This window comes from Lipophrys pholis, assembly GCF_963383615.2.
Source record: "Lipophrys pholis genome assembly, chromosome: 18".
Classification (NCBI taxonomy): Eukaryota; Metazoa; Chordata; class Actinopteri; order Blenniiformes; family Blenniidae; genus Lipophrys; species Lipophrys pholis.
The window spans coordinates 12932111-12947576 of NC_137646.1; the positions used below are offsets into that span (position 1 = coordinate 12932111).

The 15466-nt window shown below is 40.0% G+C and overlaps 1 protein-coding gene across 1 annotated transcript; it reads right to left on the reverse strand.

The window, feature by feature from the left end:
• Nucleotides 1–252: 252 nt before the first annotated feature.
• Nucleotides 253–14155, reverse strand: LOC308124046 (interleukin-13 receptor subunit alpha-1-like). Its single transcript, XM_080486827.1, has 10 exons — nt 13824–14155; nt 8302–8456; nt 4948–5107; nt 4729–4828; nt 3840–4000; nt 3637–3767; nt 3349–3511; nt 2589–2697; nt 2322–2406; nt 253–2233 (listed from the first exon to the last, which is right to left on the reverse strand). Exons 1-10 carry the CDS (start codon nt 13891–13893, stop codon nt 2135–2137), a joined length of 1233 nt encoding a protein of 410 aa, XP_080342953.1. The 5' UTR covers nt 13894–14155; the 3' UTR covers nt 253–2134.
• Between the last annotated feature and the right edge of the window lie 1311 nt (nt 14156–15466).

Below are 15466 nucleotides of genomic sequence, written 5' to 3' on the forward strand. Positions count from 1 at the left end.
AAAATAAAATCTCTCCAAAACTCACGAAGGCACAAAAACAAAGCTTGCAGGTCATCTGATCCAAAAGAGTTTTCAAAGCCGATGCAGCAAGAAAGAAAAAATGAGACTCCACTGTCAAGTGACTAAAACTCACCAAATGCACAAAACCCACCAAAATAACACCACACTGCCACCAAATGTAACCTGAGGGTTTGATGTGCGGCAGTCGGCTCACTCTCAGAAGGAGTACACAGAAGGATGGTGACGGATTTTGTCTGGAGCAGTCACTTTACTTCAATTCACAGTTCTCCTCCACTTCACAACCACACTTCCTGATTACCCCCCCCTCATCAATCACATGTCTCGACTGTCCAATGAGCATATAGAAAAGGTTTTGACTGAGATGAGCTTATCTAAAACTTCAGATGAATTCAACCTACTTAATTAACCATTTCAACATGTCCAGATCTAAAAATATTAGAACACAAATATGGAAGTAATTGTACAAATATTGAAAATTATTGTGAATGCATTAATTAACTTGTAAACCTTACACTATTAACAAGAGCTTTGTAAGGAATGCAAGCATTCTTTCTTTCTTTCTCTTATAGAGCGGTGGGAAGTAACACAGAGCGATAGAACCAGCAGATGGCGGTAATGCAACATTCACGGCTGCATACTGCCAGAAGAAGAAGAAGAACTTTGTAAGCGTTTAATAAAATTCACTGCAGATTACATTGAAACTTGAGACCAGGATGATTTCCTTCCAACATCTGCCAAGAAAACACAAGATTGCTAGATAACGAAATAATTCAGATTATCTTTATTAACACGTTAAAACACAATTAGCAGAGAACCCAGGATGAAACATCTCATTGCAAATAAGCAAGTAGGAATGTCATTATGCATGTCTTCACTTTGCATGAACAATATAGACAGAATCAACTAAGTGACATCCAGGTTTGTTGAATTACTTCATTATCCAGTATGGAGAAGCCCCAGCTTTCATCATTGCTTTTTTTGTTAGAAGAAAAACACACAAAAGCCACAAATTCCCGTCAAAGTCACATGCCGCGTAAAAAGAGAAACAAACTGTGGCTCATGTCAGAAGTTTCTCCCAGTAAAGTTCGAGCAGGTTGATGGATCCATCATGTTGTTAGAAGGAATTAATAAACGCCCCCGTTGTTCCCTCAGACGAGGTGAATAGAAGACTTTGCGTCTGTTTCTCTGATTTCATAAATTAGCTTTTGTTTTGGGAGCGACCAAGACTTTCGATCATTGTTGTGCTGCTTCTTCCTCGTTTGTTGGCTCTCTACACCACCTTGTGGCACAAACAGGCATTACAACACGACCCAGGCTATAGCTCGCTAACTTTAGTAGACGCCAGTGTACAACTAATACAGATATCATTAGATAATTAAACTAGTTCGGTAAATGCTTAAATATCAGCTGGTCAATGCCTTATTCATTCATTTATTAGAGAGAGAACCCGGCAGCAGCAGGAGTGGAGCTTATTTACTGCCAGATACAGAGACCAGTTTCCTCTGGATCCAAAAGGAAAAGTGACCTTTGATTGTTGTGTAGTTTGGAGAAGTTGTTTCAAAGACTTTTTTCAGCCTGGACTTTGTACTGTATCGTAACCGATTTCTAACTTAGCCATTGCCATTGCCAGTCCATTCAAGTGCAAGATAGGAAAGTATCCACTTGAAAACAGGGAGTAAAAAGACAGTGCTGAGAACTGACGGGGTTCTTCTTGATGTGGCAGGTACCATCCCTCCGAGAGTTCTTGGAACTATGAAAAGTGCACAGCTCCTAGAAGAATGTCTCACACACGAAAAGAAATCATGGCTCACACATTTCCCAGTGCACTACACACACACAAGATCCAGGGTTTGGAGCTGAACAGTTCTTTGGAAGGCAGCGCCAAAGTTTCCTCTTCCTGTCCCTGGGAAACACTTCCTGTCTCAGTGCGAATCGGCCCCGCATCAGAGAGCAACTTCTCAGCAGAAAGCAAAAGTTCTCGATCAGACGTGGCCGGAAAGGACCGCGATGAGGTTACTGGCGGTGCCACGGACAAGTGACGCATTTCATTCTTCAAATCAGAAGAGACGAGTAAAACAAAACCTTCTGGTGCTCAGGGTGAACGACGGGTCTGTCAGGAGTTTTCCTCCAGGATGCTGTTCTCAGTCACCAGTGTGAGTTTGCACGGCTCGATGGCTTCAGGCATCGGCGTGTACAGACGGCTTGTCGTGGTCTGTAAATAACAAAAAATAAATAAAGACGTGGGCTCAAGTTCCTGCACAGATAGACACAGCAAACACTTATGTTTTTCTTTACTGTACCTTCAAGTCTTTGTTTCCGTTCACCATCATTTCCTTGAATATCGCAGAAGGATCGGGTATATTGGGACAAAAGATGGCTCTGTATCTACGAAACAAACAGAAAACAGAGTTGCAATTTAGGCCACAAAACTGGCTTATTGCCTTTTGAGTGGATTACAACATTGCAAGTCAGGAAACCATCTGATGAAAACAAAAAAACCAACATATTGTGGCTCTTGGAGTTTCAGAAGCTCAAAGACCGAACAAACAAACTCTTAAAAGACGCACCTCTTGAAGCAGTAGCAGGCCAGAACCAAGCAGATAGACATAATGATTGAAAGGATGATGGCGATCACAATGGTAGACTTCAGGGGCTGGACAGGATCTCTATTACTACCTGTGACAAAGACAATACACATTCGTTTGTTCACTTCAACTCTACACAGTCTCATCCTACAAACTTATCAGATCACAGAACTATTCCCCCCCCCCCCCTCACTTCTGGGCAGATCTACTTGTCTTCAGATGTGTATCATGTGAAACGAGACCCTCCAGTGTACTTCAGTATACAACCAGCAGAGGGCTTCAACGCTTCCTTAAAGAGAGTCCAGAGGAGGCCAGACTAACGACTGCATGCTGATTTGGATTTATTTTCTCCTTCACTTTCCACCACAGTTGGAAGATCTGATACAGATCTATAAGCGGTGGTCAAACTGTACCTGTTGCACTTAAAGCACTTGCTCACACACACATACAGAATACATGGAGAATATACATGCATAAGCAACATGCATGCAGGCACACACGGCTTTCTGTAAGAATTGGCATATATTTATGCGGAGTTACATATTTGGCATGTGAAATGCTATAAATGCCTCTACCTCTTGTACAGGCATGCATGCACACGCACAAAGAAAATAGATCCAATATAAAATAGATGATCATTCAAAAGACCCCACCTTATTGTTTTATTGATCTAGGTGCATAGATATGAGCTTGGGTTTGGTGATCTCTGATTAAACGTTGGATTTTAAATAAGGATTCTTACCGTAAGTCATGAATCCGCTGCCGTCGCTCAGCATGTTCGGGCAGTAATCACTGGACTTAACATTGAACACAAACTCATAGCGACACTCATTATTATAGTCCATAATATAATGGAATAAGCCCTCTTCTGTGGGCTCAGTGGGTATCCGTATGGTCCGGCAGGTCTGGGGGAAAAACAGGACAGAATTTCAATTAATGGATAATATTTAGACATTAACCGCCATCTCTTTGCAGCCGGCAGCATTAATATTTAAATGTGGGAGTAGATCAAACATGCCAGACATCTTACTTGGTTTTTTTCACATTCTTTGTAGCAGACGTGGTATACCCAGCAACAATTCTCGCCAAACTCTGGAGTCGTCCACGTCAGATTGAGACGCTCCCCATCCTCTCTGATGCTCATCTTTGGCAAAGGTATTACTAGAGACAGGAGACAACAAATGAGCCAGCCACACTTCACTTTGTGGGACATATGTGATATAAAGCACCAACCAAGTGCAGGCTTGAAAGTTTTTAATTCAGAGTCAGTCTCCATGAGTACACAGATGTCTGCGTTGAGAATGTTCAGGTAGCATCCGTTCCTCATCCCATCGCTGTAACCGTGATGACATCTTTTTAAACTTTTTATATTCTCCTCTGTGTTTTCACAAAGCCTGCAATTACAGAGACAGGAGTGGTCAAGACAAGTTTTCAGCCTGTGCTTGCGGTTGATGACTCTGCAATTCCTTATTTCACCACTAGGAGGTCCTACAATTCACAATTTTACCCAAAATCTAAAATTTTGTTGAATTTGATACAAAGGTAATTGAGATTGGAATTATAGCATGACCCACAGTTGGAATTTGGATCTTGACAGTTATTAATATAGAGTGTAAAACATTATGAAGTCTGGTATTCAATAATAAATAAGGAGTTGCCATGGAGTTAAAGCTCTGTAGCTCTTAAATTAATATAATGTCTGACTGAGGGAACAACAGAGCAAAGAAAATGTTTTGTAATCATGATTATATAAATACTATTAGAACAAAGCTTCAAAAACTCATTCAAAGTTTTGAGAATTAAGGAAAATCCAGTCTATGGACTCTGATTTAAAATGTCCTTAAAATTGGAAGAACCTATAGGGAATAAATATCAAATTCCCTGAATCGATGGTCGGGTCATTTTCTGTTTTAGCAAGGAAATGAGGCTCAGATCATTTTGTCCGTTCTATAATTCCACCAATGAAGCTACAGACCAGTTTCCAAGTATATACCATACATTGCATTCATATACCTCAATATTTAGTAAAGTAATACAGGAAGGGATATTGTGTAAATCCTCTGCTTTGTGCATATACTGTACAGCTTTTCCTTCTTCTGTTTCCATATATTCTAATCCTCACCTGTAGGACATGGCCACGTCAAGATCCGGATTCAGTGGGATCCAGGAACAGTTCATTCCACCGGGCTCAGTCACACATTTAAAATCCTTCACCAGCTGACCTGTGCAGGCACATACAGTACAGACAGGCTACAAATACGACCCAAATATAATGACCAATACAAAGAAAATCACCTAAAATCACTGTATGGTACATATGCTTGATACTCTTGTATTTTACCTTTTGGTTTCTTCGTAGTCACAGTTCTGCTCTTATTAATGCTCTTCCAGCCTTCACAGGACTCAGCGCCAACAACTTGAATCATCACTTCCCATCGACCCGAACCTGTTTCTCCTGTCAGGTAGCTGTCACTGTAGTACGTGTTTGTTGTTTGTGCATCCTGAAAACCACAAAAAAACTAACGTGTTTCAATTTTGAGTAAAACTATCTACACACTGATTCCTGACATTTAAAAAATATCCCAAAAATCAGAATGTTATGAAGTTCAACACATTTCATTAAAGAAAAAGAAAGCACAATGTGCACGTGTATTTCATGCAATCAGGTTAGTGCACCTCAAAAAAAGGAACCTGCAGCCTCCACCAAAGACATACAAAAGTGCTTTCTCTTCCACAAGGGGGCAGCGTTGCAGTCTATCTCGCCACCATTCCTTCCAGAGAGCAAGTCATTTTCTTTGCACTATAAATCATTGTTAGTGTGATAAACATGCACAATGTACATATTGCATAAGTTCCCATGTCGACATAGTCATGTCAGTGATTCATGTCAATGATTGGCTCTCTGCATGTCAATATATTCAGGCAATCAGATGGACCCCTACACACTCACCCATCCAAGCACAAAGACATTAACATCGTCGACATAACTGTTCATTTTCATCTCAAATCATATTGTTCATTATCCCAATACTTGACAATATCAATACTAATACTAATACCATTATACTGTATAAATATCAATATCAGTACCAATACCATTACTAATTCTAATGCTAATACAGAGAAGCTCTGGTGATGGAACCTGATAGGAGCGGACACCCTGTAGTGAGCAGATGAATGGGTGTGCATGGATGGGTTTTTAACTGTTAACACACCTAAATGAGCAGACAACATGCCAGACAGGTTTTCCTGGAAAATTTAAAGCTGAGCGGACGATAAAATGGCCAAAATACTACAACTTTCAAGATACGTCTTCCTGATGTTCGCCATCTTGGATTTTTCTGCCAAATGATTCATTCAGGTATATCAGAAATCAATGTATATAATACTAATAATAATAATAATAATTCTAATGCTAATACCATCACCCAAATCAAAACTAATACAAATCAGCTACACTAATACCAAGCAACACCCTGGCTCATCATTGTACCTCATTATGTCTTCCAATATAAGAATCTATAAATAATGAAGAGATTATGAACAAGTAGCTTGTGAGCAGTGGTGGCCTATAGGTTAGAGCGGCAGCAGCAGCGACTTTGTTGTGTGGAGGTTTGCAGGTTTGAATCCCAGCAGGTTACCACTGTGGGTCCCTGAACGTTTGACCCCGATCATCTGCACCGTGGCAGCTCACTGCTCCTAGTAACCGGAGAGTCAATATTTCCTCAATGATTATCATATCTTATATCTAATAACAAAGAAAAGCACATCGTTCTTTAAAACATGCGCATATAGAACATGCAAAATCCACTCAGAAAAACCTTCACCTGTACTTTGACCTGCTTCCTGTTGCTGAGAAGACTAAACATTGCAACACAATGCCACCTTCATTACATAGCCAAGGAAAGATTTTCCACATAGTTCCTGCTCTGTCAATGATTGAAGTGAATGGATGAACAGATACTGTAGGTAAGATGATAAGAAAATAATCTATTTGTCATTACCGTATATGTGTAATATAATGAAATTACTAAACCATGGGAGAGCAACGAGCCGCTGCGCCTGTACGCCGCTATCTTGGAAGAAATAAGAAACTTGTTTTGATCACATTAATTAGTCAAATCAAAGTCCCATGAAATCTAAAGACACGTGCGTGCAGGGAACAATATACACTACACATTAACAATGGCGAGCACAAGGATATTCGCATGAACAGACAAGAAAGTTGGATTGTTAATACAGGGACTCAACTATAGCTAGCTACTATAATATAGTATTAGCTGATTAGTCCCAAGGAGAATATAGACTGGGAATCATGACATTCTCAGGAAAACATTGTTCTTATTGTCCATCTACTGACACATGTGAACTATTTACTATGGCCATGGGGCGCATGCACAGTAACAGCATTTTAGAAAAGTTACGTTTTCTTCCATTTCCAAAGCGATGGAGCAATTTTGAAATGTGTTTCTTGATCTGCTATATGAAAAATCAGTTGATTGTTGTAGTTCTGATCACATTTGTAACAATTAGACTGATCGTTATGTACTGTACAGTCGTCATCAATTCTCACTGTACATTTTATACAGACACTGTAGTACAATATATATATATTATGTTGTTATACATAGTCCTCTACACTCCATTGTGGTGGTGAGGCTCTTGCCTTATCTTGGAAACACTTTCACCTTTCACAATCCGCCCTCTCAGACACAATGATACGCTTCCAGCCTATAGGAGAATAAAAACTGCCATTGGACTTTATTTATTTAACACTTTTCCACTGCTTTAGTAGCCAAACTACTACATTGTTATAATCACCCTTGCCAATGCTATCAATGTCTTGCTTCAGGAAAATTCAACAGATAGACTGGTGGGATAACCCTAAACCTAACCCTAACCCTACCCTAACCCAAAACTGGACTGCCAGACAGTCCAATCGGCCTTCAGGATGACTCTTATTTATGTGGAAATCATTAAGAAGACATAAACCTGCAATGTTCTTAAGAAAAGGTGACAAAAGTAGCAACAATTCTAAATTTCTCCACAAGAAAAACTTTGTTTACACAAATAACAGTAATAAAAGCATGACCAAAACGGAAATGCTTCATGTAAACACAATTCAGACGTGGCATTTCATTCTGAAAGAGAGGGATGGTTCTTGGATTGATCCTAAAGTCGTATAACAAATCGTTCCAATTTTGTGTCCCTGGCTGGGGTGTGATTAGTGATTTGCGTCACTGTGCATGTCTGTCTAAACACTTCATGCACGCCATTTCGAGGAACTCAGCGTTGCCCATGCTTGTCAAGTATTCACTTATCTTTTCCTGATCAGACTCTGGACAAGGAAGAAGTTTTTTGTTGTTGGTGAGTATGATTGGCTGAGCTCACAAATCCATCTTCAAGAGTTGGGATTATACACGTCACAAACTGGCACTGGACGGGACAGAATCTGATGTGTGTAATCAGTCGGATCATTTTATCCAATGTCAAATTCATTTATTTTTACATAAAACAAAGGGAAACCTTTTGGGTGTTGTCTTTATTCACGGAGAAGTTGATATTTTGCTGAGAGCAAACTGGTTTTGAGCTGAACAAAACAAATTTCACACTGCCATGTTAGACTGTATGAAATAGCATTACTGTAAAAAAAAAAAAAAAAAAAAAAAAAGCAGATGATCAGAAAGAGGCTCACCACTTTGCTGGATACGTTTTTGTTCACCCGATAACAGATATATCGGACTTTACAGCCTTTGGGCAGGTTTCTGGGTCTTTCCCAGGTCCAGGACAGTTTCACGCTGAAAGGATCGATCCACTCGTACGAGATCTCCGAGACAGGAGGAAGGAGATCTGTGGGAAAAGATAGACGGAAAGATGAGTGAACTGGTAACTATCCCAGTCCCAGCTATCCCAGTTCCCAGTTACATGAGTGAATCGCATGTGAAGAAAAAGCTGCACAACAGCAAACAGAGTTCAAAAATTGAAGCTTTAAAAAAAATATTTTTTTGTTTATTTTAAATAAACTTCTATTTAAATTTGAAAACTTGACCCTAAATTTTTTTCCACTTCTGGTTGTTATTAATTATTTGTTTTTCCAACGACATTTTTAACAGCGTGATGCTCCAAACCCCAAAATTATTGTCCAAGAATTAAAACAAACAACAACACACAATGAGCTTCAGCGTCACAACTGATTGAATATGTTGAAGCGTCACAGCGAGACAATCCCGAGTTCCAGTCCGTTTTGAATCTTTCTGCGTGTTTTTGTGTTCTCGTGGTTCGCGTTACGTTTCTTGCGTTCTTTTTGAGATTCTGACTCTGTCTCTGGATTCAGGCTCCTGGCGTCTGATCGCTGTTTCCCTGCACTGACGTGTTTCACCTGTGTGATTGTCTGCACCTGGTGGCTGCGGCGTATGTTGGGCGTCTTCTGTCTGTTCTGGTTGTTGACTCTTCCGCGTTTCTGGATTCCTGGGTGAGCAGTGTCTCAGGTCCCGTATACACAACAACGTTTCAGGTGAAAAGGTTTCGAAACTTCACGTTTTACACGGCAACGTTCTGAAAACAGTGTCTGTTTACGCGACAATGGCAAAAACACTGAAAACTAGAACGGGCACTTGGTAGAGCGCAGACCTTCGCCACCGCCACATTTGTTTGTGGAAACGAGTTAGCATCACTAGCATGATAGCCGTTAGCTCATATCGATGCTATAGGTAGATATTAATGCTATTACTACAAGAAATTTTCAATGGTAATTTAGTGTGATGAGATGAAAGGAGATGAATGTAACTCCTTTTTGTTGTTTCACAGTTTTGGGGGGTTTATTTGAAAAACTGTTAGCCGTTAATATCCTGAATTCTTGGCGATTGGTCTTTGGATGATGACAAATCATCACTGAACATTTCATTAGCTTTTTGCAAAAAGTTGGTAAAATACATGCATACATACTGTACATACATACATACATACAAACCAATAAATAAATACACGCCGATGAAAATTTTGTGGGTTGTCCAACTTTCGTTGGTGAAGGTAACAGGGGCAGAAGGTTATGTTTTTGTCTGTATTTATTTATTTATTGTTATTGGTTTATATGAATGTATTTTACCGACTTTTCGCAAAAAATATTAACCCAAATTGCATGAAATCTTCAGGAATGATTTATCATCATCCAAGGACCAATCGATGACATTTTGGGACATTAATGGCTAACCGTCTCCGAATAAATTCCAAACAACTGCGAAAAAAATGTCCCATACAAAGCAGATGAGAGGCACCTCATGTAAATCAAAGGAGATCAGCGTCTGTTGCCATGGAGACGCTCCCTGCTCAGTGTTTCACACAGTGATGTGGCTGCCTGACCTACCTAGTCAGCATCTAGATGAGCTAACGGCTATCGTGCTAACTCGGTTCCGCAAACAAATGTAGCGTTGGCGAAGGCCTGCGCTCTACCGAGTGTAGTACTACTGATGAAAACCTCTCAATGGAACCACACACATAGGCGCGGAGAACAATACGGCATAAACATTAACAATGGCGAAAACAACACTAGCACACAAACTGATCTATTCCACAGACCAATACTCAAGAAGGCAAATGCCATGCTCTCCATCAGCTCCCACCCTTTACATGCTGAGTTCCAGTTTTTTCCTTCCAGCTTTCGGCTCAGAATTCCTCATATGAAGGGTAACAGGTACAAGCACGCTATCGTCCTTAAAGCCATTTCCCTCCTGGACAGGGGAGTAGGAGTCGTACCTAATTTGATCTGATTGTGGCTTCTCACAGGAGGCAGAAACTTGCAATATGCACTGACGTCACTTTTACAACCTTAATCTTATTGTAGATAGGTGTCGCAGCCAACGTAATATAGTTTGTTTTACAATACTGTATTATCCCTCCTTCCTGGACGTATGTGTATTATTTATGTTTTTATACTTTGGGGCAATACCAATTGCCCAACAAGGACACAAGTGAAACTGAACTAAACATTCATAAGGACAGATAACCAAGTTGGATTGTTATTACGGTGACCGTCAAAATAAAACTAGCAAGCCCCAGGAGAATATGGACTGGGAGTCATGACACTCTGGAGGAAACATTGTTGTTATTGTCCATCTATTGAGCATGTGCAGAACAACTATTTACGACGGCTCTGGCGCTCATGAGTAGTGGTAGCGTTTCTGCCGTCACCAAGGAGACGGAGCCCGAGAGTTTTCAAAAAGTGTTGTTTTCATTCGTTTTTATGGCAACCGAGCTCCAGCTATTTCAAAAGAGTTGAGGTTGTTTCGGATTTTTGGCTTTTGCTTGTTGGGAGTAAAACTGAGCTTCTGGTCTGTCTACAGCATCCCTGAGTCCTCTCAGCCAAACCTCACAGGACTCGGTCCCACAGTCAAAAGCCATGCACTTAAGGGTCATTCATGACTTATATTTACTGTATCTAGGTTATATTACATTAAATAGAAGTTTATTCAAGCAAATTACAGCAGAAAAACTCAATTAAAACTAAAGACCTGAACAAGATACAAGATACAGATTAAACTATATTTATTATTGCAGTGTTTATTTTAACTACTTTGTGCTACTGTTAACTTCTCAATATGTAATCTGTCTTATCACCTCCGCCAATGAGGCTAAAAAAACACCCGCGTTTATCTGTCTGTTCGTCTGTTAACAAGACATCTCAAAAACCGTTGTGCGGTTTTGATCCGGATCAAAATAATTGTTACATTTGAAAATTTTCATTTTGCAATATTCACGTGATCACGAAAACCACAAAAATTATTAAAGGCAGTTGATCTAGAATATGTGTCATTTCCCTGTGTCCATGTCAACCCTTGGCGGAGGTCAGAAATCTCTGCTTGCTCTTATTCATACTTAAACTTAAGTACACACACAATGTGTTTTTCTCACCTTTGTACTTGTTTAAGACACTTTTCACCGGTACAGCTGACTCCAATGTACCCGCACCGTCTCGTAAATAATCTCATGGAGAAAACTGGACCATAACAACATGGACATCAGGTTTCGCCTCAGTTCTGATATATTACATGATATTATATATGATATTATATCACATTAGTAGGAGAAAAACTCAGACATATCGTGCTTTGCATGGATTACAAGCGAATTCAATTTCACTGGCAATAATGTTGCCGGGTTTTATTGCTTTACTGCTCAGCCAATGTGCAGTGGAGCCAGATGAGCTAAAAAGAAAGACTGATGATCTAAAACCAGAATGTGACTCTAAAACGCCTCGAGCTGGGATGCGTTTTTGGCTGGTTCTTTCTTTATCGAGCCAAGAATGTTTCATGAATGAAATTTACTCATAAACCCAAAAACATCAAAACAGTCTCACCCAGCCACGCGTTCACTCGTTCAAAATTAAGTTTGTTTTTTCTTTTGTGCCACCCACATCCATTTTCTATTGATTGCTAACCTTGAGTTTGAGTTCTTAAGCCTGTGTCGATGGTATAGAGGAGATAAATAAGGCGTGGAGCTGCAATCAGACTCAGACTGATGGGAAAAAGCCCACTCATGCAGTGATGTGGAAGCAGGAGGGGCAGGAAGCCTTGTGCATGGATGGAGCTGGAAGCACAAGGGCCGCAGGAAGAGCTTCTCCGCTGCTTGTGCAGCTCAGAAAAATGGCTTTGAATAAACATCATCAGCTGGTAGACAAGTGATCTCTTCCTGGTGTGCTTCAACCATTCCAGACGGTGCCAGACAAAAAGATATTTGTGAGTAAGATAAATAAATACATGTTAACACAGTGCAATACAGAGACAGTTTAGCTCTTACAAGCCAATTTTAACTTATTTTTTTTTATTATGATAAGTAAAAATAAAAAAAATAAATTAAAACCTTAAGTGCGATCAGGCATGAAAAAACTAAATATGATCGGTCGGAGCAAAGACCCCGAAAGCTACTTATAATACAGTTATGATGTTTACTTCCAATAGTCTGACCTCTAGAAATGATGATTACTAAACTTTTTTTCACATGTCTTGGATAGAAAACTGCAAATCTTATCCAGACTGACCAAACTAAACAGGTCAAAACATTTTAAAGGGACAATTTTACATCAAAAATCCAAATACTTCTCATGGATCTTTTTCTGCAGCACAGTGCTGCTCTTGGGAGTAATATTACATTTAATCAAAGGCTTTTGTTAACTTTTCAATCATTATCAGTAAAAAAAACAAAACTTTATTCTGTCAGTCATTATAATAATAATGAGGATGGACCAATACCAATACAGATACTTGTATCAGTCCGATACTGCACGGAGTACTTGTACTCTGATAAATATCCTCGATACAACCTGGCGACTATTATGGATAACAAATGAATTAGAAAAGAATTAACAAAAAGATTGTTAATTGTTTTTGTAAAGTCTTGGATTTGATTGACAGAATAATAAATGAAATGTAGTATAATTAAAATTAATCTTTAGGCCAAAACATGACTCAAAACATTAAATGTATAAATATTTATAAAATAAATTACATAATGAAAGAGACTGTTATAAACATTATGTTGGAGTGTGTCATCTTGTTTCTTCGAGTTCATTTTTAACCCATGCGTAATGGGACGCGCCTCCGGGGCAGGAAGTGGGATATTGTCGCTGCTGGTTTCTGTGGATCTGGATGAGACGTTTGTTCATAGACCAACACGGGAGGCCAGTCTGATGTTTTGTTTGTTGTTGTTGTTTTTTAAGGAGGTGAACGCAGAAGTTAATAAATAGAACGAGTATTCCTGCTCTTTTTGAGCCGCTTTTCTTTGGATCTGTCTTACATTTCGCCCTCCCTCTCGGTTGATGATCTACCCTGCGCTTCACAATACACCAAAGGTAAAACGAGAAAAGTAACGTTAATTAATTAACAAATTAAAATTATTTACGCAGATCTGAGAGAAAAGAAGTACCGGTTGTCGATTTCTATTAGGTGACGCGTGGTTGGTTATTATAAGACACACTAAGCATCACCACGACAATAAAGCGCCCAGACAACTGAATAGAAACTGGAATATCACTGTAAAATAATCTGACAAAAGCATGTGTATTCATGGGGGTTTTAAATATTTGTATCCAAGTTGGTCTCCATGGATCAACACAATAAACAGAAAGGCAGCGAGTGCGTCAGGAAGCCTGAATGAACTTTGGTCAACTCAAATGGGTCAGACATAAAGAACAAAGTGGTAAACGGTTGAGTTCACTTTCTTTACCTGCTTTGCAGTCGAATCCCAGCGACGTGACGGTGAATAGAACTGCGTAAAATTTGAGCGTCGCCGTCATGCTGTCCTCTTTTGCCCGTGCGTCTTTAATCCAAGACGCGCGTTCTTCTCTCTCAGCTCCGACTTGGAGTTAACACACACACACACACAAAAAAAACCAAACTAAATGAATAAAGAGAGAGGGATGGATAGATAACACCGTGTAAGGGATTTAAAAAGCCGGATGTGAAAGAAAACAGTCGCCAAACGCGACCCGACTGCCCCACTGGGTCCTGACAGGCTGCGCACACTTTGCAGACTGAGTCAGTCTACCGGGAACTACTGAAGGGTGGAGCACGAGTGGGAGGTAAGAAATATAACAACAACTAAACAACCTCCGATGACGTCGAGGAGAGCGCAGACACTGAACACAAAGAGTTAAACGGCAGGCAGAGCTTTTGGAGAGAAAGACGCCACTTTGTGCATGCGGGATGTTTAGAGTCCAATCCTCCAGGAAGACATCAGGCTCTTAATGAGATAATGAGTCAATGAGGTTTCATGTTGGAGTGGATTTAAAGAGCAACAGCAACATATGAGTGAACTGTAGACAAGCAGAGAGAAAGAAAAGAAAAAGCAATTAGGCAGTGAGAACGTGCAAACTCCCCATGGACACTGCAGGGAGAGCAGTTAAAATACCTGAACAGCAGAGCTGGGCGGGACCCTATTGTAATACATGGAATTATTATTATTATTATAATTATAGTTATTAGTATTAGTATAGAGTATTATTACTTAACTATTCTTTTACTGCTCCTCATTTTCCAGCCTAAATGTGCTCAATCTTTTAAAATGTTGTGTTTTATGGTCACGGCCAATGGTGTCTGGCAAAATGGCTCCATAGCGTCCCCTACATTGTTTTCCACATTTGAGACATCTATAATGATCATGTCTGTCTGCACTAAAGTGTCTCTGACAGCCAGACTCTAAACCCAACAGGAAGTCCACCATGTGGCTTAATGCATGAAATGCCTCGAACAAGGGGGGGGGGGGGGCTTCCCAGAGATCTGACATGTGCCATAAAAGAGCAATTGTCACATGTGGAAGACACCGACGGAAAGATGCGATTCAATGTAGTTGATGGATTACGTTGTACTGGATTTACTTGTAAATGAACAGTGATGCATGTTCTCAATAAAAGGGTGAATGGCGGGTGAGGACTCATAATGTGGACCGTTTTCTTCAACATGGTGTCTAACCTGAGGGTAACGATAAAAATGTGAGTTTGGCTGCTAATAAACAATAAGCATGGCTCTTAGGCTTCTAATTGTCAGTCGTTTCTGCCTCTCTCGGTTCCAGTTGACAAGAGCCCTGGAGTTCGCCGCCCAATAATAATGTTTTAAGATCGGTAGTCCAGGACCTCCTTTTGTGTATGTGAGCTTCGGCTCTTCTATGAGATTTGTAGCCCCACACAGACGGTAAAATAATAGAATCAAGCTTCCTAAAGAAAGATGAATTTAAAAATAGGGACAGGCCTGGGGAAAGGTACAACCTGGGTAGACTCACCATTTTTGACAGCATTAACCGGTCCAATCGGAGATAAGAGCAGCTTCTTCCAGGACTCAATCGATATAATTGACTAGATTTGGGACAGAGAC

Coding starts and splice junctions, on each gene's coding strand:
- LOC308124046 (XM_080486827.1), bottom strand. CDS start 13,893: ATGACGGCGACGCTCAAATTTTACGCAGTTCTATTCACCGTCACGTCG. Junction 2,407..2,588: donor GCCTGCTACTGCTTCAAGAG/GTGCGTCTTTTA, acceptor TTTGTTTCGTAG/ATACAGAGCCATCTTTTGTC. Junction 2,234..2,321: donor ACGGAAACAAAGACTTGAAG/GTACAGTAAAGA, acceptor TGTTATTTACAG/ACCACGACAAGCCGTCTGTA.